At 42.1% G+C, this 26,590-nt stretch overlaps 1 protein-coding gene across 1 annotated transcript in view; it reads left to right on the top strand.

The window, feature by feature from the left end:
* The window catches only part of FARSB (phenylalanyl-tRNA synthetase subunit beta), a 48,082-nt gene continuing 21,492 nt past the window's right edge, over positions 1-26,590 (top strand). The window contains exons 1-15 of the mRNA XM_075268883.1: positions 1-136; positions 709-764; positions 2,229-2,383; positions 4,550-4,622; positions 5,616-5,731; positions 7,692-7,842; positions 8,040-8,148; positions 9,004-9,074; positions 9,153-9,214; positions 9,830-9,881; positions 10,468-10,529; positions 13,222-13,429; positions 14,044-14,124; positions 14,256-14,348; positions 18,654-18,771. Of these exons, the coding sequence (XP_075124984.1) occupies positions 79-136; positions 709-764; positions 2,229-2,383; positions 4,550-4,622; positions 5,616-5,731; positions 7,692-7,842; positions 8,040-8,148; positions 9,004-9,074; positions 9,153-9,214; positions 9,830-9,881; positions 10,468-10,529; positions 13,222-13,429; positions 14,044-14,124; positions 14,256-14,348; positions 18,654-18,771 (1,465 nt within the window). The 5' untranslated portion in view covers positions 1-78. The remainder of the gene's footprint in view (positions 137-708; positions 765-2,228; positions 2,384-4,549; positions 4,623-5,615; positions 5,732-7,691; positions 7,843-8,039; positions 8,149-9,003; positions 9,075-9,152; positions 9,215-9,829; positions 9,882-10,467; positions 10,530-13,221; positions 13,430-14,043; positions 14,125-14,255; positions 14,349-18,653; positions 18,772-26,590) is intronic.

The raw sequence follows: 26,590 nt of genomic DNA, 5'->3' as shown, positions 1-26,590 counted from the left end.
CTGTATGGGGAAAGTTTACTCTCCTGGCACTGAGGTCCTTCCTTATGCCGGTGCTGCTGCTGCTGCTGCTGCTGAACCATGCCGACTGTCAGTGTGAAGAGAGATCTCCTGTACCAGGCCCTGGGCCGGACATACAGTATGTAGTGCTGTGTATAGTACAGGGGAGGATGGCATATATACTGTTACTATGGGCTCCTGTCTCTATGGCTGCATACCTTCTCAGATCCCCTGGAGGGTGTATTATTATGGGATATCTCACTGGTTTATTCCCCACTTTTACTATTCGCCATTGATGTCTTAGATATAAATATCTGGTTAATGGAGTTGTGAGTGCTGGGACATCACTGATCATGTGAATGGGGCTCCCAAATCCCCTGTGTGAATGGACAGTGGTCGCACATGCTCAGTGTCACCCCAGTCAGTTCTATGGGCTGTCGGACATAGCTGAGCGCTGTATTTGGCCTCATTTCAGCAGCCCATAGAGCTGAATGGAGCAGTGTACCTGTGCGACTATGACTGTATTTAAATGGATGGACTAGAGACCCCTGTTCTTATGATCCCAGCAGTCTGTCCCCTGCCAATCCCGCAGTTATTCACTGTCCAGTGTATCGGTCAGAATTTGTTACTACTGAGGTTCCCCTTTTATAGTTTGTCACCTCCCATGTGTTTATGGACAATTCTTATATTGCCTTATCTTTCTGTTTCCAGCTGATGAAGAGTTTGATGAACTCTGCTTTGAATTTGGACTGGAATTGGATGAGATTGTAAGTATTAGCCGTATACAGGCAGAAAATGTACCAGGTCTGAATACATCTGAGAAATTAGAGGTGGAATCTGACTTGTTGCAATGGACACCGACTCCGTATATCCTTTCTACAAGTTTGATAGTTTCCTCTATGTAACTTCGTAGAAGTAACCAAGAAGCCTTACAAGCTGATGTCAAATCCATACAAACCTTGTGTTTTAAGCTTTGTTGCAATTAAAACCATTCAGTAAAGTAGAAAAAACAATTGACTGAAGTAAAGCCCAGTATTCCAAATGACTTTTATTCCTACTGGTTTTAGAGTAGTCCAGTAGGATACATTTACATTTGTGTTAAAAAAAATATACTGGTTTCACTGATCCCCACCACTGTCATTCCAATGTTTCCAGGCCCCTGCTTGTCCTCCTTTCTTGTCCTACACCATAAATCCCACTTTACCCTGTAAACCTGCTTCAGAAATTTGGAAATGTTTTTTTATTTTACATCATGCATTTTTATGATGTGCATTTTGGCGTATTTATTTTGTTTTTAACTCCAGCACTCCATATGAACCTGGAAATGCCACTTAAAAAAAAAAAATGCTAGCGGTTTTTGCAAAAACAACACCTCGTTTTTCCTGCCTCTCATTAATTTCATTGGGTTTTTCAAGGCTTTTTTTTTTTACAGGAAAAAAAAACTGCTTCTGACTCTCATTGAAATGAATTGGAGGTGGTTTTTGAGATTTTATGTTAAGGGTTTCTTTTGGTGTGGGATTTAGTTGTTCACCCTCACTCTTCTAGGTCCACACCTTTGTCTCTCTTCCTGGTTCTATCTTAACTAGCAATACCTTCTCAGCCAATCACTGGCCATAATGGTGACATGTCTCTAAGGCTAGGTTCACACCTGCGTCTCCTGTACGTTCGGGGTGTCTGTCCCCAAATCCACTTCAAAAATGCGGAATGCATTTTTTCAGGCAGAAATCCAGCAGACCCTATTATAGTCTATGGGGATCGTTGGTTACTGCAGGTAATCGCTTTTTAAGCAGGTGTAAACCTGTCGTAATAAAGTTTGGCTAAGTAGGCATTTCCTGCTGTACTGAGACAGGTTCCGGAAGCAGAAACTAGTGGAAATCCAGGATACATCAGAATGGTAGTGCAAGGTATTGGTAATTGTTTTATTCTCATTCCCATTCTCTTCCATTTTAAACAAATTGATACTTATGGATAACACACACTAATACAAAATCACAATTTTTAGCCAGTGAAGGACCTTTATTTTGCTAAAAGTACCTTCCTTCTAGACAGGATTTTAAATCTCAGCTTTCTCTTCTCCTGCAAGTATGAATGGTGCATGGGAGAGGATTTATTGGATATAACAGTAAATATAGCTATTCCTCTGCACATGGTATATATATACTGTGTATAATATATATATATATATATATATATATATATATATATATATATAATTTGTTTACCTGTTTCAGACCTCAGAAAAAGAAATCCTCAGCAAAGAAAAAGGTGATGTAAAAGTGGATGGAGCATCTGATGTCATTCTCTTCAAGATTGATGTGCCAGCCAACCGCTATGATCTACTGTGTCTGGAGGGGCTGGTTCGTGGACTGCAAATATTTAAAGAAAGGTATCTATGTCACTATACATCAGACATAGTTAGGCATTAAATGAACACAAAAATGCTGCACAGGGCATTTAAAATATGTCCACAGGTTTCTTCTTTTACATTGGGAATACTACAGTGGCGGCCAAAAAAAATGCACCACCAGTGGATTCTGTCAAATGTATGTGATGCATATAAATTGAGACCCTGCAGATGATATGTATACCTCCTACTACGAAATCGACTGAAAAATGTCACGTGACATGTACAAAATTGCCAAATACTCGTCGTCCAGGAGAGAAGTGGATGGAAATGGAAAAAGACAAGAAATCATTTTCGCTACAATCATTACATTTTTTAAAATGGTGCCGTTTATTTGGCCGCCATTGTATATGTTACTAGACAGCTGAAGGAACAAATTGCATATGAATTAATAACTGTGCACCGATGAGAGGTTGCAGATGGATGATGTCAGCAGGAAGTTTTGCTTTTTCTATGGGATTATTGTTACCCTAATGAGCTTAAGGACTCGTTCACACGGGGACAGAGGGGGCGGATTTTGGCGCGGAATCCACGTCATAATCCGCCCCCTCACAATGGTGGTCTATGGAGACCGCTAGTGATCTTTTTTCCGTGAACAGCATGTTGCCGCTCACGGAAAAAAGAAGCGAGCTGCCCTTTCTTCAGGTGTATTCCGCGGCTCATAGAGCTGCAGCGTCCGCTTCGTAGCAGCACCCTCCGGACTAGGCAAATTCATTTTGGGCCTACTTCGGAGCGGGAAGCCGCGACTGTCAGGCGTATTTTGGTCCCGATTTTGACACAGCTTCCCACGTCAAAATCAGGACTAAAATACGCTATTTTGTGCCCGTGTGAACTAGGCCTAACTTTGCTGTTAGGAAAAGCCAAGTAATCACCCATAAAGGTGCATCCCAGTTCTACAATATTTCCATGGATATAAATGCTCTGTATTTCTTTTAATTTCTTCTACGTTGGCTCTTTTTGAAACTTTCATTGACGTGAGAAGAGAGCCCCTCTTGCACGACCATCTCTCTATTCATTGTGACCACAAGATGAGGGTTGGAGGACTCTCATTTTCTAGACAGAATTGGGATCCACATATTTTTTTTTTAGACATTTATGGCATACTCTATGGATCAAGGTTAAACATTTATCAATGTGTCTATGTTGACAGAACTTTAATGTCCTGTGTTCCCTGTTCCTCATCCACAATTAGACGGAGCTTGAGTGGTCCAACGGTTGAGCATGCGCACTGCCACCCCATTCCATAAAGGAATGTTGATCACGACTGCTAAAGATTGCCAAGCTCTGTAGTAAGCTATCATTGACAGGCTTTGAATGGCATGGCATGCACATGCTTGACCCTCTTTCTTAGGTTTGCTTAAAGGGGTTGTACAGGCTAAAATTTTATTTATTAATTAGGCCGGGGAAGTGAAAAAAATAAAATCATACTCACCTGTCCCTAGTGCTCTGGTTACCCCCCTGCACAGTCCAGGTCTGCAGCTGCGTTGTTGTCTTTCGGCAGAAGTAGCCGCCCCACGTGAGTGCTGTGGCTAATCAGGGGCCTCTGCAGAAAGGAGTCGGGATGTTACAATCAGCAAGAAATTCAACAGCAAGAAGGTAGCCGAGCTGCAGAACACACTGGAGTATCAGGGACAGTTGAATATATATATATATATATATATTTTTTATTTCTTTCATCTCTCCCAGCCCAATTTAGAAAATATTGTTTAGCCTGGAAAACTTCTTTAAGGTCCCACTGATCAGTTATTTACGGTATAAGGGAGCCTTTACACAGAGTTACGCTGTTCAGAATGAGTGCATAAAAAGCAGCTCCCATTGACTTTAATGGGAGCCGGCATACGTGCGCTCCCCATTGAAATCAATGGGAGGCTTTTTTCCCTATGTATTACGCGCGTAATACATTGAAAGCAATAAGGAAAAAGCCTCCCATTGATTTCAATGGGGAGCGCACATATGCCAGCTCCCATTAAAGTCAATGGGAGCTGCTTTTTACGCGCTCATTCTGAACGTGTTTTTACGATCAGAATGAGCGCGGCGTAACTCCATGTGAAGGCTCCCTAAGTGATAAATGTTGATTCTGGAATATCCCCTTTAATTTATCTAATATTTCTTCTCTACCCATTTTTTTAATGTTTTTATTCTTTACAGGATTGATGCTCCTAGATATAAACGGATTACACCCCCTGACAATCAACTACAAAGGATGTTCATCACAGAGGAGGTGAGATTTTTTCTTTACAAAGTGTTCTTTAGCTACTGTATATGCTATACACAGCTGCATATAAGCTGACTAAGCCGTATGGAAGATGCCATGCTTTAGCTTTTAGGAGATCATTAAATTTGGTTACCGTTTAATTTTTTTTATTTTTTTAGCATTGTTCACTCTCATTTTTATGGCTCTGCTTTCAAGTAGTAAACACTGCTAGGAATAGGCCATAAGTTTCTGACCATTTAGGATTCTCTATCCCCAACTTGTATGAAGTGGTGGCTGTCCATGTCTGCTACTGCTCTGTTCAGTCTTTGTAAGACTTATGAAGACAAACTCCATCAGTACTCTTGTATCTCAATCAGTCCCAAAGTGATTGAATGGATGGTCATTCCATTGAAACAGGGATACGGGATCCTGTGTTTTGGTGATAGTTGTTATTCTGGGACAAATCCACAGAAAGTATCTTCTGATGCATCAGACAAACATGCTGAGTAATTGAGCATAGGTCACCCTTTTAAAGACTCCTTACTGAATATATTATATAGGATTTAGTGCTGCTTCATAATTGGTTGTTATACAGGTTCTTAAAAGGGTATATCCATATGGGATATGGGACACTAATAACATATCCACAGGATGTGCCATAAATGAACAATAGATACAGGTTCCACCTTTGGGTTCTATATCCATCTTGAGACTGGTTGAGATGACTTTCCACCCCCTGCAGCCACAAAACAGGGGTCGTGGACCTGCTTTCTCTAGATAGATAGGGTCAGCAGAGGTAGTAAAATGTAAGAGGGTTGTCCTAGGGATGGTTCCCTCTCTATGATATCAATACCAATCATAATGTTTAAAATCCAGTGTAGATCATAAGATGTATTGCTCGTATTTTAACCTGCAGTGTCTTTTGTAGCTTCTTGTTTTTAGCAGTTAACTTGGATGTACATTTTAATAAGTTTTAATGTTTCTGTATCTGACTAATGCTTATGTTATCCTGTGTATTAGACCGCTGCAGTTCGCCCCTTCGCTGTGGCCGCTGTGCTCCGGAACATAACATTCACCCAGGAGCGATATGAAAATTTTATTGATCTGCAAGAAAAACTTCACCAGAACATATGCAGGTAGCTAAATTTCCCAAGTGTGGCCTATGGAAATATAGTTTTATTGTAATTCCTGCCATACACCTTCAATACCGTTTCCACCAACTCCCTTGTACACTTGCTCGGTCAGCACAGCCAAGCATATGTGTGTTTTCAGTGAGGAGAGGGGTCTAAGCTGCTTCAGTGTACCTATGGTGGTGACTTATTTCCTGGAGGAACAGAAGATTGAGCATGATACATTTCAGCATACACAATACTTCTTCTTTTCCCTGATGTCATCTGTGTAGGAAAGGGTTCCGAGGCCTTCACACAATTAAGATAGTTGTCAGGTCTCACTAAAATTAGAATGTCACTTTTGCCCAAAAATTGCCAGGTTTTCTTCGGGGTACAAATTTTATTAAGATAAGATAATATTTTAATCGTAAAATAAACTAAAAAGATATATGAAAGTAGTGGCACCGTTCTGTGTTAAAATACAACACCTCAATGTGTATACGGCAACAAGGTATGAATAGCAGGCAAAGTGATGTGGTATATAGGTGGTGCTGTTCAAAGGATATATAAAAAAGTCTTGGGCAAAAAATTGTAAAGGGAAACGGGACACTCATAAGCTCAGAATAGCAGATAGGAGAAAAATACTAGGAGTCATAGCAGATGGAGAAAAGAAAAAGGAGACTTCAAGATCATTTAGTTCTCTGTGCGAAGTGATCTTCGCTTAGCCTGATGTTGATTATACAGTCTGACCACAGTTGGGAGGAAGAACCTCCAATAGAGCTCCTGCTCACACTTGGGGTGAAGCAGTCGGTCGCTGACAGGGCTGCCAAGTGCCGTCAAGGTCTCATACATTGAATGGGATTTATTGGTTGGTGGTTGAGATAATAGCACTCTCACTAACTCCCCACTTCTATCCTTTTATGAACAATCACATCTGAATGTAGCAGCTATGGCAGTGCAAGAAATCAAAGTGTCTGACTGAGGGTCCATGTCACATTACTGTTACTCGTTAACTTTCTGTAATAGTCATTCATTTGCTAAAGACTAGGGTTGGGCCGATGCTGACTTTTCAGGATCGATTTTAAAATCCGATTTCCGATCATTTTTCATTCGAACCTGATCTCGATCCCAATTCCGATCCCAATGCAAGTCAATGGGATTTTTTTTATTAATCGAAGATCGGATTTTAAAAGCAATCCTATTCACTATACAGCATGGAATCTAACAATTGTTAGAATCCACGCTGTGTAGTGAATCACTAAGTAGCCAGAGGATTTTTTTTAATCCTCTGGCTACTTAGTCCCCCCCTGGTGTCCACTTACCTGCAGAGATGGCTGGTCCGCTGCTCTTCGTTTCTTTGCCGGTCCAGCTGCCGTCTTCTCCGCCTCGCTGCCCCCTCCCTGCCAGGTTAGGAGAGTGTGGGCGGGTTAGGAGAGTGTGGGCGGGTACTGGGAGGGGAAACATCACGTCTCCCCGCCCTGTACTCGCCCACACTCTCCTAACCCGCCCACACTCTCCTAACCTGGCAGGGAGGGGGCAGCGAGTAGAAGAAGATGGCAGCTGGACCGGCAGCGAAGCGAAGAGCAGCGGACCAGCCATCTCTAGAGGTAAGTAGCTTTAGTCTCACATTAGAATGAATGGAGGCAGCCGGCGCGCAGGGGGTTAAGGCTGTGTGCCGGCTGCTTCCATTCATTCCTATGGAACCGCAGTGGAGCCTTCACACTGAGTATACACTATATACTCAGTGTGAATGCATTGTGGGAAAAGATCACCGATCTCGATTCCAGATAAACAGATCTTGTTCGGAATTCCGATCGCGATCGTGAAATTTTCTCGATCGCCGATCGGAATCCGATTTTTTCCGAACACGATCGCTCAACCCTACTAAAGACAATAACTCAGGCAGCAAATAACTGTTTGCTGCCTGAGTTATCATGGATGATATAATTACAAAATTATTTTATTGGCAATCTCTTTTGTGTTTTAGGCGAAGAACACTGGTGGCAATTGGAACTCATGACCTAGACACCATCACAGGACCATTTATTTACACTGCAAAGCCTCCCCCCAGTATTAAATTTAAGCCACTGAACCAAAGCAAGGAGTACACTGCACCAGAGGTGATGGAGCTCTATAGGGTGAGTGATTTTTCATAGAACCAAATTTTGGCATATAATCATACTTTTGGTAAATAGTATATAGGAAAACGTAGTCATAATACATTGGAAGCAGTACAATTTGTCAGGGTTTATCAGTATTTTTAATATGTCTGTGTTTTGACTGCTTAGTTCATGTTAAGTCATGCAATGCACTAATATGATTTCATTCTTCTCAGACTGACAGCCATCTGAAGCATTTCCTGCACATAATTGAAGACAAACCAGTGTATCCTGTGATCTACGACAGTAATGGAGTGCTGCTTTCTATGCCCCCGATCATCAATGGTAATACAGTTAGCAACTATATGTTTATACGGCCCCAAAAGGAAAAGCTTAGTTGGCCTAGAACCGGCCACACACAAGAAATAATAGCTAAATGTTCTCTCTCCCTGCCATAAACATGGAAGTCAATCACCTCTGGCAGCAGCTTATCTCATGTGGGAATAATGGATCGGCAGATGGCAGAGTCTTCATGTGCTGTCCCCAAACCTATTACATTTTCTGCCGAGCACACTAACTTTTGGCAGGCCTGGCTGAAATTTATCTAATGTGTTTAACCAGCTTTAGAAAAGCGATAATGGCCAGATTAAAGTTGATCCCCGATTACTGTGCACATTTGGCGCAGCCAACCAGCTCGGAAAAAGATTAAAAATCCGGTTGGCTGAAGACTTAATTTACTGTAACTCGTGTCTCCATGCCATATGAAAAACTAAAAGCTAAATGTACGGCCAGCCTTATTGAGAAGTGGTCCTATAACTGAGCATTTACCTGCAGTTCTGTCAGGGCGGGATCACACCTGCGCCCCGGTCTCCGCTTTGTGGGTTACTGCCTTCTGCCTGAGAAACCCTGACAGGAGACGGAAACCCAGCAGTCAGTGTCCGCCCGTGAGCGTCTTCTGGTCTCCGCGGCGAAACAAATAGGTTTAAAAACTGCCTGCCGTTTTCCGTCTCCTGTCCAGTTTCCTGGGCAGAAGATGGAACTCGGCAAAGCGGAGACCGAGCGCAGGTATGAATCCACCCTCACTAACCATGGTAATAAAATGTCTATTCTCAGCAGCTTGTACAGTTCATAAAAGTCTCATGACATAATATAACCATTACTGCAATATACCATTTAGATTATTTTCACTTTGACTTCTAGGCAATCACACAAAGATCACTTTGAATACCCGCAATGTTTTCATTGAATGCACAGCCACGGATCTTACAAAGGTAGGTGAAATCCCACAACCTGCTGTCCTTGTGGTAATAACGTTTTGGATTCTTTGTGTAACTTTTTTTATTTTGTAGGCTAAAATTGTGCTGGACATGATCGTCACGATGTTCAGTGAATACTGCAGTGAACCGTTCACGTAAGTAAAATAGAATAGGTGGCGTGTTGAAATGTTATGCAGCAACTTTACATATGGCCATGCATGCATAAATTATCAGGGCTCTCAGGGATACGTCCTGTGCAGATATAAGGTAGATGCGTGTGGTGCACAGCCATGCTTATGGGATTTATATTGTAGGTGAATAGGTGGATTACTATTCTTATTCCAATAAATACACTGTAAAGTTTGTCTTAGGTATAAAATGAATGTTGGTGGGAACAGCCGATTCTCTAATGTCTATGGGAATGTTCCAGTTTTGGCTTTGAGAGATGTTAATGCATGTTCTCAGGGTAAATTGGGCATCACCAGGGGTGTATGGCAGTGATTTACTCCCATACCTAGCCATGCATGCCTAGCCAAGTCAAATGTGCCATGTGTGGGTCATGTGGAATAGCTCTGGTCAACTTTTGCCAGCTAGATGGGGGTCTGTTAAATGTCTATTTTACTTAGAAGGTCATTGTATGATTACAACACAGACCATGGTAAAGTGCAATGACTACGCTAGTCCCATAGGGTTTAAGCTACAGCGTGCCAGAAAACCTATTGTACAGTTATCTTGTATTCTGTTCCTGAAGCTTTCTTTTTTCTATTCAGTGTGGAGGCTGCAGAAGTTATTTACCCTGATGGAAAAAGTTATTTTTACCCAGTAAGAATTTAATATATTTTTTAAATATTTCCTGAGACCAATCAAAAATGATGAGTATTCTGTTTTACTGCGCTGGCTGTTTTATCAACCTACTGACATAATACCCAAAAAGAGAAGAAAAAGTCACTGCTAAATTGCCATTGAGAGGAGCTGTGTGCCCTTCATGCTACAGCTTATATGACCCTAAACATTGGTTTGTTCTTATGATAAGAGGGGCCACGATCGGACTCCACTAGTCACAACATTGACGGTAAATCCTAGTGGTGATATGAATATTGATCCCCGTATGACCTGATATATTAGCATTTCCTCCTGAAGCATATTCTTTTTAATAAATAGTCCTTGAATATCAGGTTGTTAGGGTTTGAGTCCTAGTACCCCTGTATGAAGAAGCTGCAGTGCTCTGACAAACTGCAACCTCTTCATGGAATATCAGGCACAATGCCATATATCATGTAGTGGCTGTGCCTGATATTCCAGTTCTATTCCAATAACTTGAATGATTCCAAGTTACAAATAGGCCATGTTGCAACCCTGAGGGAAGCCGTAACGTTTTTCTAATACTGTGTTCCTGTTTGGGTTACAGGAGCTGGCGTACCGGAAAGAAACTGTTGCAGCTGAGAAAATAAACAGTAAAATTGGGATCAAGTAAGGATTTCCTCATTGTATGGTTCATAGAGATTTCCTGTTAATCTGCTCCACTAGGTGTTGTTGCCAGTCAACTAAAATGATGGACAATATCTACACCAAATACGCACACTCGGCAGTTTGCAAGTTTCCATTGATTTCAATTGAGAGTGACTGTGAATGCATCTCTCTGCTGGGAACAACACCAGGCAACTCAGTTTTGGGGATCAGTGTGTGTCCCATCAGATCAAATCAGCAGATGTCCCAACTGAGCACCGAAAAAGTAGTGAAGTCAATAATGTTAATAAAATAAGCCTTCATTAACAATTAGGTAATGGCCCCCTCAGTGCCCCCACAAGTAGTATAATTGCCACTTCAGTCCCCCAACACACAGTAAAATGTCTCTGTCCGTGACTCCACAGGTAGCATAATGACTCTCACAATTAGAAGAATGGCCTGTTCAGTGGCCCACATGTAATATAATGGCCCCCAAGGTTTCCCCAGATATAATGTAATGGTCTCTACATGTAAATGTCTTTTAGTAGCCCCTCACATCTCTTTAGATTTTCAGAGTATAGTTAGCTGAGGTCCATGGTAGGTGAGTAAACCTAACAAACATTGTTACTCACAGGTGCCCACACCAGAAACCAGGGAAGATGAGTAGCGCTGTTTGTTATGTTCACTCAACTTTCCTGAGCCTCAACCTCCTCCAGTTATATTCTGTGGGGGAGGGGCTCTCATTGTAGCGTATACTCCTGAGTATTCCCAAAGGTACCGTATTTTGCGGACTATAAGGCGCATTACCCATGAGCGCCTTATAGTCCTGCCTAGGTCCATATATAAGGCGCACCGGACTACAAGGCGCAGCGCTGTCCGGTGCGCCTTATATGATTGAAAGCGGCGGCCGGCAGACTTTGCCGGCGGCCGCTTAACCCCCCGCGTGCCAGCCGCTTCTATTCATTTCAATGGCACGCTTCCATTGAAATGAATGGAAGCGCTCGGCACACGAGGAGTTAAAGGGATTCTACCTTTAAAAGAACTTCCTTCTTGATCACGTCGGAATAGCCTTAAAAGACTATTCGTCTCTTACCTTTTTACCATAGCCAGCGCCGCCTTCTTCCGCAGCTCCGTCTCTGTCTTCTTTGGGCCTCATGGATGACGCATGCGCAGTCGGCTCTAACAGGCTCTTGCAGCCAGAGCCGACTGCGCATGCGTCATCCATGAGGCCCAAAGAAGACGACACGGAAGGCGCGAACACAGCTCAGGGAGAAGGCGGCGCTGGCTATGGGAAAGGTAAGAGACGAATAGCCTTTTTAAGGCTATTCCGACGTGGTTAGGGGGAAGAAGTTCTTTTAATGGTAGAATCTAGAGTTGAGCGAGTACTGTTCGGATCTGCTAATCCGAACAGTACTCGCTCATCTCTAGTAGAATCCCTTTAAGCAGCGGCCGCCGGCAAAGTCTGCATGCCGCTTCCATACATTACAATGAGAGCGCGCTATTCAAATAGTTAGAGATGAACGAATACTATTTGAATAGCGCGCTCCCATTGCAATGTATGGAAGCGGCATGGAGACTTTGCCAGCGGCCGCCGCTTAACTCCTCGCGTGCCGCCGCTTAACTCCTCGCGTGCCGCCGCTTCAAGCCTTATATAAGGCGCACCGGACTATAAGGCGCACTTACGATTTCTGAGGAAATCGAAGTATTTTATGTGCGCCTTATAGTCCGGAAAATATGGTATATGTGCCACAGGTTGAGGAACACTGATATAAACAATACAATAAATAATTATGTGAATATTATAAAATATATGTACACATTCATAAAGTTTATTCCTCTGAACTAGACCTAGTTCACTAGATTTATTATGTTATATATTGTATACTATATATTGCCACTATATACAGTAAATATACACTATGAGGATTTAACTAGTAATTGGTGTCTTTCTGGGATAATTGTATCTGAGTAAAGACAAGCCTGAGACTCCATGATGTACTTGATTCTTTGATCCCCTTTGTGTCCTCTGAGCCTAGATTAAGATTTGATATGCAAGGTTTCATTTACCATGAGATGTGGGGTTTTTTTTGGTTTTTTTTTTGTGAAAACTGTTTTCTTAAATGCAGCACCTCCCCCCCCCCATTGTATGTATAAAGGGTGTCCACTTTGACCACATATAGTACTTGTGTAATCTGTGTCTAAAGCAGGGCAATGGTCAATGTGATGATGCAATATGTCTGGAAATAAGATTTCCTCCAAACTGATGTCAAATCTAGAGTCAAAGTGTGTAATTCCTTTTCATTGTATGAAAATGCATTTTCTAGATAGATTGCATATATCTATGTTAATGTTAATTTTTTAGTACTTTGTAAAAAACATTTTTATTTTATAAATGTTACATATCTTAAAAATTTGAACTTTTCTCTCCAAAATGTCCATCTCACGTTATGGTTCAGGGTATTCTACTATATCGAGCTCCCCTTCGTGTTCTCAGGCCTGTAACATCATGTCCATTGGTCACACGGCCATCCTGTAGGTTAGTTCCATTCAAGTGAATGGGTCTAAGCTGCAATACAGCCATTACACAATGTACTGTGCTGCAAATTATGTCATAGTCCTGTCATAGTTATACACCTTTAACCATGTACTTGTAGGTAATAAAGAATCACTATACAGTCAGCAATCCTATGACGTCCATAACTTTCTATATCTCCAGGGAGACACCAGACAAGTTGGCTAAACTCCTTACACGAATGTGTCTGAAGTCTCATGTGATGGACGATGGGGAGCAGCTGGAGATTGAGATCCCTCCTACAAGAGCAGACATTATTCATGCCTGTGACATTATAGAGGATGCAGCCGTCGCCTTTGGTTACAATAACATCCAAATGATCATCCCTAAAACCTACACTATTGCTAACCAGGTAAGGGCGGCCGCTGGTCTCTTCTGATAGATGCTATATAGAGGAGCTGGTGGCTGCACAGACATGTCAGGTTTAGTAAATACTTCAGCACTTCTCCTTCAAGGCTATATTCTTATTATTTTAAGGTTAGCAGTTTATTTTAAGATTGGTATTGTTGAAGTTTTGTCGATTTTTGGCAGCTATGTGTGAGGCACAGTCTGTGAAGCCGGTTAGGCTTTGACTGTGTTCAGCTGGAGTATTCCTTGACATATAATCTCTTGTGTCCATAAGCCCCATGAATCCAGTGTATACCAAAAGATCATTCTTTTGGCATATAGTGGGCAAGTATAAGTCACCACGCCTATCATGCTTTTCTGTGAAAAGGAATATACAGGAATAAGTGGGCAGAATATACAACTGTATACTATACCATAGCATACCTCACAGCCATATATCAGGGAATACTCCAGATGGATAACTCTGATGTTCTTAAAGGTTAAGATGTGAACGGAGCAAATATAATGTATTAGTAAGTGTAAGAGGCACGGATGTTGTAACCACAGTATCTTCTTCCTTAGGTTTTCATTGAATGGCTTCTTTACTATTTTTTTTTTTTTTTTAATTCTTATCTCCAGCTTCCTCTAAACAAGCTGACAGAACTGCTGCGTCAGGACTTGGCTGCCGCTGGGTTTACCGAAGCTCTTACATTTGCATTGGTAAGTAATTGATGTGTTGTCATCCTCATCGAATTGCAATTATTCCTCTGCCTGGTTGTCTGATATTTCTGTACAGTAATTCTGTCTGAAATGAGCCTGACGCCTTGTTTTTATTCTGTTTGTAACCACAGTGTTCAGTGGATGATATTGCTGATAAACTGGGTATACCTGTCTCCGCCACCAATGCCGCACACATCGCAAATCCCAAGACTGCAGAGTTCCAGGTCAGTTATGAAAACAACTGGGAATTCCTAGCTGGAGGACAATGGCATCGTACTAGGCAATGACTGTGACTGACCTGACCCTCTAAACCCACTGGGACAGTTTATTATTTTTTTTTTAGACTGTAATTTTTATTGAAAGTTTCCAAATAAACAATAAACAGACAATCAATGGTGGAGAATTCCGCCAAAACCAGAAAAGACGGACAAAACGTACCATAAGGGCTTGTTCACATCTGCACCCTGGTCTCCGTTTTGCATGTTTCCGTTTCCTGCCCGAAACTGAGCAGGAGACGGAAACCTGCAGTCATTTTTCAAACCTATTTATCTGAATGGGTTTGGAAAGCGTCTGGCCTTGAGCGCCGGTGAGTGTTTTGTGCTCTCCGCAGCAAAACTGTTTTTTGTTTGTTTTTTTTTAACCAGACACAAAGTCGGACATGCAGTACTCTGTTTCCGGTTAAAAGAAAAACGCTTTTGCTGTGGAGAGCATAAACGCTCACCGGCGCTCATGGCCAGACATGGTCTTCTGTTGACGGAAGACGGAAACCTGAAAATAGAGACCGGGCGCTGGTGTGAACCCAGTGTAAGGCGATAAAACCGTATTCGCGTAGAAGGCGCAAACAATAGCCATAATAAAAAGAAAAAAGGGGACAAACAGACAAAGACAGGAAAACACAATGAGAGAGGGAGTGGAATCGGACCACAGGTAGTACAGTGCGAGTCTCAAGGTGCCCAGATAGCTCTGAATTTTTCGACCGTATTGTTCAGGGTAGCCGTAAGGAACTCCAAGAATTTAACATCTTTAATATGGGCCAGAAGAAAAGGAAGTGAAGGCGGATGGGTGGACTTTCACTGACGGGCTATTAGGGATTTAACAGCGGTACATATATATAAAAGGAGTACGGAGGAATGTTTACTCTTGGAGCGAAGAGGAAGATTAAGGAGATATATCATAGGATCTAGAGAAACAACAGGGGAAAAAACATCTGTCATCATAGTCTGGACTTCCAACCAAAATGGGCGAATCAGAGAGCAATCCCAAACAATGTGGAATACACAGGGACAAACGTATTATGCTTTGTGCACCAATTTTCTGAAGTACAAGGCATGAAAAGTTGCAATTTTTATGCAGTTCACGATTTTGTCCAATAAATAGCGAGTTTTTAAAATCTCCGAATTGGTGCACATTTTCCCCGAGGTTCACAGACTGGAAGTGTGCCTCATTTGTGGGGAGTTGTGCGGCGCATCATATATGAGCCCTCATAGCTTTAGGATTTATCTTAAAGGGGCTCTATCATTGGGAAAAGTCATTTTTAACTAATCACATCCTTGCTTAGGCTTTAGAAAGGCTATTCCACACCTACCTTTAGTAGGTAAATTGCCTCAGTGGTTTTTGAATAAGTCAGTTTTTATTCATATGCTAATGAGCTTCCAGCCAGCACAGGAAGTTCCCAGAAGCACTCGTCTTTGCTATTATCTCCGATGTGTCTGCAAACAGGAAGCTGAGTCATCATCATCAGCAGCAGCAGCCTGTACTGTATACACCCATAGGAAACAATAGCAAAAAGGGTGCACGATGCATCGTGCACCAGTCTAATTAGCATATGAATAAAAAAACGGACTTATTCAGAAACCACTGAGGCAATTTACATACTAAAGGTAGGTGTGGAATAGCCTTTCTAAAGACTATGCAAGGATTTGATTAGTTAAAAATGACTTTTCCCAATGATAGAGCCCCTTTAAGGATTGGCATGAGTAATATCAGTCATCATAAATTTGCCATAAATCACTGAATCGATAGTTATGTCTAAAGTGTTTGATGGTGGTGTAGCAGACGTGACATCACAAGGAGTACCACTCTTAAAATTGAGTGCCTGGAGCCACCAGTTTACAGACCACTAGACAACTGCACCCAGGAGGAGGAGTGGGTAAAGATGGGGTGGTAGCATGTCCCCTTTAAGGCTCTATTGTGGATAATAAAGCTGCAAGTGTGAGGTGACACTGAGCGACATCACTGTCTTTTTGATGTCTCTGCTAATGACCTCATTAGGAGACTGTTGGGATCATCAGCAGTGAGTGAGGAGATGACTCGGAGACCTTGCCCAATGACTCAGATATTAATATAACGCCCACTCAGTTCTGTTTTGTGTTTTCAGCAAAGCAAAATAATGACCTGAAATGAAGATCTTATCACCAGCATTTATTTTCACGCCCACACTTTATTAGCATGTGGCTTATATACTGCTGGTGCTTAAAGCATAACTAAACAGAATTTTTTTTCATAAATCCATAGTTCAGGTGAAGATATCAAGTTATATAATAAGAAAAGTGCTTGTGTCTTCACTTATTTGCCTCTTTCCGTAACTGATCAAATTTGTACAATAGAACTCTATGGAGAGGGGGAAATGACCGAAAGATATCAGCAATATGGTATAGCCAGCTCTTCTTCAGAATAGAATTGGGTTGTTAGAAATTAGTATCCAGTTTTTCTCCTGGTAGACTCGTTAAATGCTGTATATGGCTTTGTATCTCTATATCTCTCCTTCTCCTCATTGGAACTTACATAGTAACTCCCTCTTAAAGCATACCTAATCTTCAACAAGCTTTGCATAAATCATTAGTACTGTATGTGTACATGAAGAATAACACTGTTCATAGCCATTATATGACATGCATTTTTAGTAGTTTCCCCCACTATAGGTTATATTTCTAATTTTCACTTCTCCCTGAGTTGGTGGGTAATGTGAGAGTACCAGGGAAAATGGCCTTTACTAGTGGGGTACCAGTACATGTGATTACACTCACCGGCCACTTTATTAGGTACACCTGTCCAACTGCTCGTTAACACTTAATTTCTAATCAGCCAATCACATGGCGGCAACTCAGTGCATTTAGGCATGTAGACATGGTCAAGACAATCTCCTGCAGTTCAAACCGAGCATCAGTATGGGGAAGAAAGGTGATTTGAGTGCCTTTGAACGTGGCATGGTTGTTGGTGCCAGAAGGGCTGGTCTGAGTATTTCAGAAACTGCTGATCTACTGGGATTTTCACGCACAACCATCTCTAGGGTTTACAGAGAATGGTCCGAAAAAGAAAAAACATCCAGTGAGCGGCAGTTCTGTGGGCGGAAATGCGTTGTTGATGCCAGAGGTCAGAGGAGAATGGCCAGACTGGTTCGAGCTGATAGAAAAGCAACAGTGACTCAAATAGCCACCCGTTACAACCAAGGTAGCCAGAAGAGCATCTCTGAACGCTGCACAGTACGTCGAACTTTGAGGCAGATGGGCTACAGCAGCAGAAGACCACACCGGGTGCCACTCCTTTCAGCTAAGAACAGGAAACTGAGGCTACAATTTGCACAAGCTCATCGAAATTGGACAATTGAAGATTGGAAAAACGTTGCCTGGTCTGATGAGTCTCGATTTCTGCTGCGACATTCGGATGGTAGGGTCAGAATTTGGCGTCAACAACATGAAAGCATGGATCCATCCTGCCTTGTATCAGCGGTTCAGGCTGGTGGTGGTGGTGTCATGGTGTGGGGAATATTTTCTTGGCACTCTTTGGGCCTCTTGGTACCAATTGAGCATCGTTTCAACGCCAAAGCCTACCTGAGTATTGTTGCTGACCATGTCCATCCCTTTATGACCACAATGTACCCAACATCTGATGGCTACTTTCAGCAGGATAATGCGCCATGTCATAAAGCTGGAATCATCTCAGACTGGTTTCTTGAACATGACAATGAGTTCACTGTACTCCAATGGCCTCCACAGTCACCAGATCTCAATCCAATAGAGCATCTTTGGGATGTGGTGGAACGGGAGATTCGCATCATGGATGTGCAGCCGACAAATCTGCGGCAACTGTGTGATGCCATCATGTCAGTATGGACCAAAATCTCTGAGGAATGCTTCCAGCACCTTGTTGAATCTTTGCCACGAGGAATTGAGGCAGTTCTGAAGGCAAAAGGGGGTCCAACCCGTTACTAGCATGGTGTACCTAATAAAGTGGCCGGTGAGTGTATGTCATATTGGTAATGATATGGTAATGGCCAGTGTAAGCAGGGGTGGCCCAAGCCAGAGATTTTTTTGTGTCCCAGTTAGGTCTCCATAGTGAATTGTGACACCATGAGAGCCGACATTATCTGTATACAGACATTAGAAAAGAATAGGCGAGCGTGCTACCTCTTGTAAACATGGCTGTGAATAGAGCTGTGACAAAGCACACGGTCATGTGCCTGTAGCCTTAATGTGATTTTAGGCTTCCAATATTTGTGTCACACCTATTTTTATGCCTTCTTTGTTTAGGTGGCTCGTACAACATTGCTGCCCGGCTTGTTGAAAACCATTGCTGCCAACCGCAAAATGCCACTCCCTTTAAAACTGTTTGAAATATCAGACGTGGTGATGAAGGACAACACTAAAGGTAAATGCTCTTATCTCCACATGTATTTAGGTGTGCGCTTTTTTTTTGTGTCACCCCCTCTACCTCATAGATTGTAAGCTCTTGCGAGCAGGGCCCTCAGTCCCATTGTGTGAAATGATTTTCTTTGTAATGTATCTTTCTGTCTGTATTTGAACCCTACAAATTGTACAGCGCTGCGGAATATGTTGGCGCTATATAAATAACATTTATAATTATTATTATTATATTATTTGTCCTCAAATGGTAAACTACAGTGTAGGTTACATTTACTGTACTGTCTGGTATCGCGGACCAGGTATCCTTATAGAAATATAAGGCTAATGTGAGAATCGTGTCACCATCAGGATTTCTCTTTGCTATTTGACTTATTTCCAGGCATGTTTTGAGAAAAAGGAATATAATCTGAATGGTTGCCTGCAAGTTAATATCTGTTACATCCGGACTGTGTAGGCTGCATAGAGAAGCATACAGATGGACTGTGTGTCTATGATTTTTTTGGCTGACTAAATAGATTTGAGATTTGTATGTGACAGCTCGGGTCTGTTTAGCATCCAAAATGTAACTACAAGTGAAGTGCCATAGGACTATAGTGTAGAATAAATACAGAGAGGCTCCATACTTGACCCACGGGACATCACTAGTATCTGTATGGTGTTTTATGGGGTATTCAAAGCATCATCCTCTAGGACCTCCGCCAATTGTCTCAATTTGGTGGCATAAACCTCTAGCTTTTCTTTGCACATTTTGATTGGGTTGATATTTCGGTATTCAGCACAGTGGCTGGAGTATTGATGTGAAGGAGATGCAGTGGAGGTCCCTGCAGCTGTAGTGATATCTATTTACTTCTATAAGTGAGAAATCCCTTCAATGAAATTGGATATTTTATGAGACTATGCTGTCGTATGTAAGGCCAAGGTTCACTCTTGTATTGTACATTGTATTCACATTTTTTGTGCCATTTTGGCTATTATGTATTCACTGTAGGAGTAACTTAAAATGTAACTTTTAATGTACCAATATTATAAAATTGACATAACAATGGATACTAGTCCACTAGCTTGTGTCGGGAGGAAGACATGAATATGAACAAGCATGTGGAGTGATAAAAAATGTCCGCTTGGATAATAAGCGGTGTCTAGCCACTCTAAACACATTAAGTACTATTGCTGTTTCAATGTGTCCAACAGCGAACTAACGCCCCTAAATAGAACTATAAAAAACTCCTCAACGCGTTTCACTAAGACCTATTACGGTCAGTTCATCAGACGGAATAGATAACGCGATACCAATAGCAATTATCGCGGTAAAAACTGCATTTTGGCTATTAGGAGAAGGGACGCTTACATTGGGCTTCATAGACCGGTTTTAAGCTTGTACAATTCAGCCTTTTCTTCTCTTTTAAAAAGGAAATGAAATTGAAAAATTTTAAGGAAAAGTTCAATGGCTGTCTTGGTACATCAAATTGTTTTTCCTTGCAGTACCTTTGCTGGCAGATAGGTAGCAGTACTCCCCAATTCATTGGTTATTATATTACTCTGATCGCTGTTATTTGCTGCCATTTCATTCTAATGTTGTGTTATTAAAGTATTTTAATCTATGATAGTAAGAAAAATTCTAACTAGTTTGAGCTTGAAGACAGAACAGAATCTTCTTGAGAGCCCATTCAAAACAAGGCAGACATTCCTCTCAAACTGTAGAAGGATCTATATCACTGGCTGATAGGGGGCATCACTGGCTGATAGGGGGCATCACTGGCTGATAGGGGGCATCACTGGCTGATAGGGGGCATCACTGGCTGATAGGGGGCATCACTGGCTGATAGGGGACATCATTTAGGCAACCAGTGATTGGCTCTGCGGCATTCCCTATTGTATCCCAGTGTGACCATCAGTCTAGTTACTACATCACAGGGGATTGGTGTGGTGAGTAAATGTGTTGAGCCTTTTTAAGCTAATTCTGACCCTTTACTACAACATCTTATCCCACTAGCAAACCCCTTTAGGTTGGGGCCTAATGATACGTGAACGCCGCTATTTGGCCATGGCGGAAACGCTGCGGAAAAATCGTGGTATTTTTCAGTCAGGACAAAGTGGATGGCATTCTAGGGAATCCCATGCCCACATTGCGTTAAAAACCGCGGTGCGGACATGCCTCAATTTTTAAATCCAGCGCAGTTTTGGAAATCGCAGCATGTCAATTATACCAACAGAAATGCCATGGTTTCCCCATAGGTATAATTAATAAAGTCCGCAGAGAAAACCCTTGTGAACTTTCTGTTTACAGCGCTGCGGGAAGAATCACAATGCGTTGTCGCGGCGGTTTTTCCCACAGCACTTTTTTGCTGTGGGATGTCCTGTGAGGCCTTAGCCTGAAGGCTGAAAACATGGGTTTTCTATAAATACCATCCGCAAGGTGAGACTACACCCTGCAGGGCAAAGAAATCTTTGCAGTGAGTTTTAAGCCCACATCATGTTAGTTATTGCTGCAGGTTTCGCACCGGCCTTAAACCTTTTTTTTTTTTGCTATGGCCGTTTGCAGGAGCACATGCTGCCCAATTCTTGTTATGGAAACTCGGTAGTGTGTTCACACGGTGTCCCCAGCCTAAAGCTGTGTTCTTTTCTGAGATGTTTATTGCAGAAAGTCTCAGCAGTATATCTGGAACTCTCACCTGTTTGGCCATAACTACAATGTCCCCCTTAGCATCGCCCATAAAGATCCAGCTACACAGTGGGACAGACTTATTAATGTGCTTGATTTCTTGTAGGGCCTGATGCTGGAGGATTTTGGTGCACATCATAGCATGTTATCCTCTATCCATGGGATAGGGCAGGGGTCAGCAATCTTTAGCACTCCAACTGCTGTGAAACTACAACTCCCAGCATGCTCCATTCAATGCCGTGAACAGCAGAGAAAGTATGCCTGATGGGAGTTGTAGTTTTACAGCAGCTGGAGTGCCGAAGGTTGCCTACTCCTGGGATAGGGGATGATTCGCAGTTCGATGGGGGTCCAACCACTGAGACCACCACTCATCACAATGAGGGATTTTTTTCTCTCATTTTGAATGGAGCAGTGGCTGGGCAGCATGTGCACTACATTCATTTCAGTGGGAGTCCCATTTTCTCCTTATCAGTGGGATTTGAACAGTTGGGCCCTCATGATCTTCCAGTATGGAAGATTCAACTATCATCCAACATACTTAAGTGGTCCCATTGAGACCACCCCTATGGATAAAGGATAACTTGCTTTGGTGGGGCCTTTACGCCTGAATTCTGGCACATTTCTCTTAGTAAATCTGCTCCCCTGCACTGTTATCGCTTAACTGTCTCTTCTCAAAATGCTTCATGATATTCCTGTTTTCTCTGGAATCGAAGATGTCTATGATCAGCCACTAGGGGGCGCTCCCATGCTTCTTCAGAGATATGCAGTGATAGACCTTAACTGCATGCTGAGCTGTCTGAACACAGACAAACATGTCCCACAGAAGAGTGTCAGTGTCTGCATGTGATCTGGGGGTCTTGAGCTGTACAACCCTATTTTAGATAACGTTAATGTTATAAGGTTGTCAGATAACCACATCGCTCCGGATGTCTTAAATGTTTGCGTAGAGGGGAAGACATTGTAGGACTTGTATTTAGAAGTGGGCAACATCTGCAGCAACTTATAGTGTTCAAAGAAGGGGACGTCTCCTTAATAACAGAAGAATGGAGCCCAATATTTGGTAACAGGCCTGAAGGTTAATCGGCTGTGTAATATCTGAATCACTTTGGCCTCATTGGTACGATCCCTTTTAATACATTTGTTTCCAGGAAAGCCTATATGGAATGTCTTTGTAGTGCGAAGCTGAATCATACATCGGTAATATGTTTGTAAAGAATGTTTCCTCTTTATCTTTTACTATTCTGGGACAAGCTGGAGTCACATCAGTGACCTGAGATCTGATTCATGTAAGGGTCACCCCGAATACATCCAGCTATATGGAGTTCTCCAATGTGTTTTTCTTTTTTGATATTATACAACTGCAATGAGGGTACATAATGACTACTAACCTAAAAACAAGCAAAGCAGTTAGAATTAACCCCTGCGTCAGTGACCCATATATAGAAATCCAGTACCGAAAACTTAAAATATTGCTTTCAAGAAAGGCACCAAGACCATTTTAACTTTTTTAATTGGCTAAACCGCAGCAACTACCTCCGACAGAATTCCAAGGCTTTACTGCCCTTACAGTAAAGAATACCTGTCTAAGTTACTACTTCTGTATGGGGTGTTATATTTCACCATAGAGGTGTATCTGTGAAAGCGATAAATGTCAGAGTCCTCTTCTGACCATCGGGAGGTGATGAATATGCAGTAAGTGTACTCTCTGCTTCTGGACTCCATTAACCCTGGGCTGTCAAAAGATATCCGGCTGTTAGTACAGAATGACTACATCCAATCCAGCAGGGACCCTCCCCTTATCCTTGTAGTCACATTGCAGGGTACCAGCCCTGGCTAAGAACACAACCTGTTATATCAGATACTTTTTATTTTCTGCAGTGCCCATAACATGTATAGATTCTAATTTTCTTCTCAACCTCAATGAATTTTATTCTCCCTGGCGCCTGTCTGAGTAATACACTTTGTATGAGCTGCCAGGAGGAGTGGGTGGAGGGACGTGAATGCCTCTGAGCTTTTTTGTTATTGTAAAGAGTTGCTGTCACTTGTCAAGCCGGTATGGTCAATGACATGACTTACTTTCTGCAGTAAATCAGCAATAAATTGGCAGGAAAAGAACGCAGAGGATGAGATTTATCGGAAAAATCCAAAAGCGTCTTTTCTCTGTTGATTTCAAAGGGAACCTTTCACATTGCAAATGCTGCGTTATTAGCAGGTAGCATGGCATAGAGCCGGAGGAGCTGAGCAGATACTTTTATGGGAAGAGATTTACAATAACTTGTATTTTATTTCTATGTATCGCTGTTTCTTCTAAGCTCAGTCGTGTCATCTAGTCACGGGGCGGTCGTATCAGTGACTGACAGCCTGTGCTGTCCAAATTGTGCACCTATCCAGCTTCCTAAGTGTCTTAGCATGTCTGGTTCATTTAAAGGAGTTTTCTGGTCAAAGATATTGAAGCTACCCTTAGGATAAGGTCATCTGTATCCGACTGATGGAGGTCCAGCTCCCCCACTGATCAGCAGTTAAAAGCAGGCATTGACCATTGAGAGAGCTGTGCTGCGGCCTGACATCTGTCATCGGGTGTTGGACCTCCATCAATCTGATATTGATGACCAATCATTATGGCAGGTCAGTAGTATCTTGTTACCCAGAAAACCTCTGAAGGTCACCCTGAATATGGACATCCCGCTATAACAAGTTCTCAAGGTTAGTGATCGTCTTCATTTGTAGTTTTTGGTCATTATGAAGTATTACATGATTTTGGGATCTCTGAGGTAAAGGACCACGATGAGGTGAAGGCCTGTTTCTCCTATCAGCAGAAATCTAAGAACTATAACTCACAAAAGACTTTCAGGCCCTTCTTCAATGCTTTGTGTGACTTCTCCATGACAACTTCCTCCAGCAGAGAATTCCATATCTTACTACTCTAACAGTAACGAATCCCCATCTATTTTGTGGAGGAACCTTCTTTCCTTCAGACTTGGGACTTCTGACATAACCTGCCTCTTAATGTGGCTTGATGATACATCTGAGAATTACCATATATACTCGAGTATAAGCCGACCCGAATATAAGCCGAGGCCCCTAATTTTACCACAAAAAACTGGGAAAATGTATTGACTTGAGTATAAGCCTAGGGGGGAAAATGCAGCAGCTACTGGAAAATTTTAAAAATGAAAATGGTTGGAGTTTTTGGGTGCTGGGGGAGGGGAGGGGGTGTTTTGGTTGTCTGTCTGCCCCTTCCCTGAGCTTGAGGACTGTTTCTTTTCCCCCACTTGGAATTCAGTCTGGCTGAATATAGGGTATCTGCAGTGCTCCTATTAACCCCTTCCCGACGGAAGAGGAGCACTGCAGATCCCCTATATTCAGGAGACCGGGCACTTTCAGACACAGGGATACCTAATGTGTATGTGCTTCACAGTAATTTTCTACTTTTGTGTCTATTCTAGGGAAAGGAGGGATTTAGAACTTTTAATTTTTTTTTTTAAAGCCTTTATGGGAGATTCTATACATTGATATTGCTGCTGGTCATATACCTCCCCCCCCCCCCCCCTGAAATATATATTTTTTTTTTTTTTTTTTTTTGCTGACTCGAGTATAAGTCGAGGGGGGCTTTTTCAGCACAAAAACTGTGCTGAAAAATTTGGCTTATACTCGAGTATATACGGTATTCCTGGCTGCCGCCATCTTTTCAGTCTTGATGCTGGTGGCCTTAGCAGTCGCTGATAAGGAATCGGTGATGAATGTGACATCACCAATCCCTCTCCGTTGAGACAACTGATTGGTCTTGTGAGGTTCAGGATTCTGGGAACGTGGCATCTGCACAAAACTTAACAGACAATACAGCAAGAGGGACCGGTTAGTATGCTTTTTTTTTATTTTTTTTTATTTTTTATTTTTTTTAAGAAAAATATATATTTGACATGCCCCACTGGTTGCTCCATTCCTGGACAACCCCTTTAATCGCCAATCTCTCTATATGGCATTTTTGTGCTACATTGCATTGAGTAGGAAAGTTGCATTAAGCAATTGGGCAGTTTTTTTTGGAAAAATACTATGTTTTTTTTTCTGTAAACTTAAGTCTAATCTAAAACTTCATGATATTGTCAACTAAGAGCAGAGGTGGTAGAAAGGAACCTGAATGATAAAGAAGACTATAGTGAGAGTATGAAAGTTACTCCTTCATGAAGTGTAGTTTTCCTCACCGGATAGTGCGGGTCAGTGACGTTACCACCTATAGTATAATTGGCAGCAATAAGTAGGTGAAGGAAATGCTTCTGGTTAGCCATTGTGTGTCCTGTCACTGCTGCAGAAAGGTTTTCCTCCTGGTTATAATATTCAATATGGCAATGAGATGTGGGGAAAGGTCAGACTGACTTTCCAGGGACATAAAGAAGGTTATAGGATTCCCTGACAACCAGTCTGTCTGAAGTCACCCGGCAGAACAGAGAAAGTCATGTTGTCAGCGGTTAACCCTTTCAGTTCTCCAGCATAGTTGGCAATAATTCCATTTTTATTCACTCTTTTCATCTTTCTTTCATTTCTAAACATTTTGACTTTGCAGATGTACAGATACGAGTGGGCCATTGTACATATGTGGAGTTTTGTCTGAGGAGCTTACATGTTCGCCCTTAATGTATGCTTGCGGAGCCTCCTGTCATGTATAGATGTGGTGTGCTTGTGTAATTGCCCTTCACTGCAGGGGTTGTTATAAGAGCAGATAAAGTGGTTTGGGCCTCCGTCCTCCGGACATGGAGAGTGCGCTGCAGATACCGAGCGTTTGAAGCTTGACAATGTACAGATGGAGTCCGACTCTCCTACGTCTGTTCCCAATTTCTCTTCTTACTTCTACAAAGAGCGAGCCTGTAGCTGATTTGGGATTTTGCTTATCTTGTATGTCTACCGTTTACGCCATTCTCCTGTTATTTTCAGCTCTTATTCTTTATCTTGAAGATTGCTACTTGTCATGCTCTCCTCCATTTTTGATCTATTGCTTGCTTTTCTTTTATTTCCTCTATAGTATGTATGCATCCAAATACTGCTGCGGACTTATCCACACTGGTATTTCATGGGGCAGTTTTTTCCTGTAACACAGCCACTTGTAATGTAAATGCAGAAAATGCTTGGATCAATTAGATTTGCTAAAACCGATCACTGATACCGA

Source organism: Leptodactylus fuscus, chromosome 3 (assembly GCF_031893055.1).
Source record: "Leptodactylus fuscus isolate aLepFus1 chromosome 3, aLepFus1.hap2, whole genome shotgun sequence".
NCBI lineage: Eukaryota > Metazoa > Chordata > Amphibia > Anura > Leptodactylidae > Leptodactylus > Leptodactylus fuscus.
Note: the sequence above shows the minus strand (reverse complement) of the source record. Positions and strands in the feature narration are given on the sequence as shown.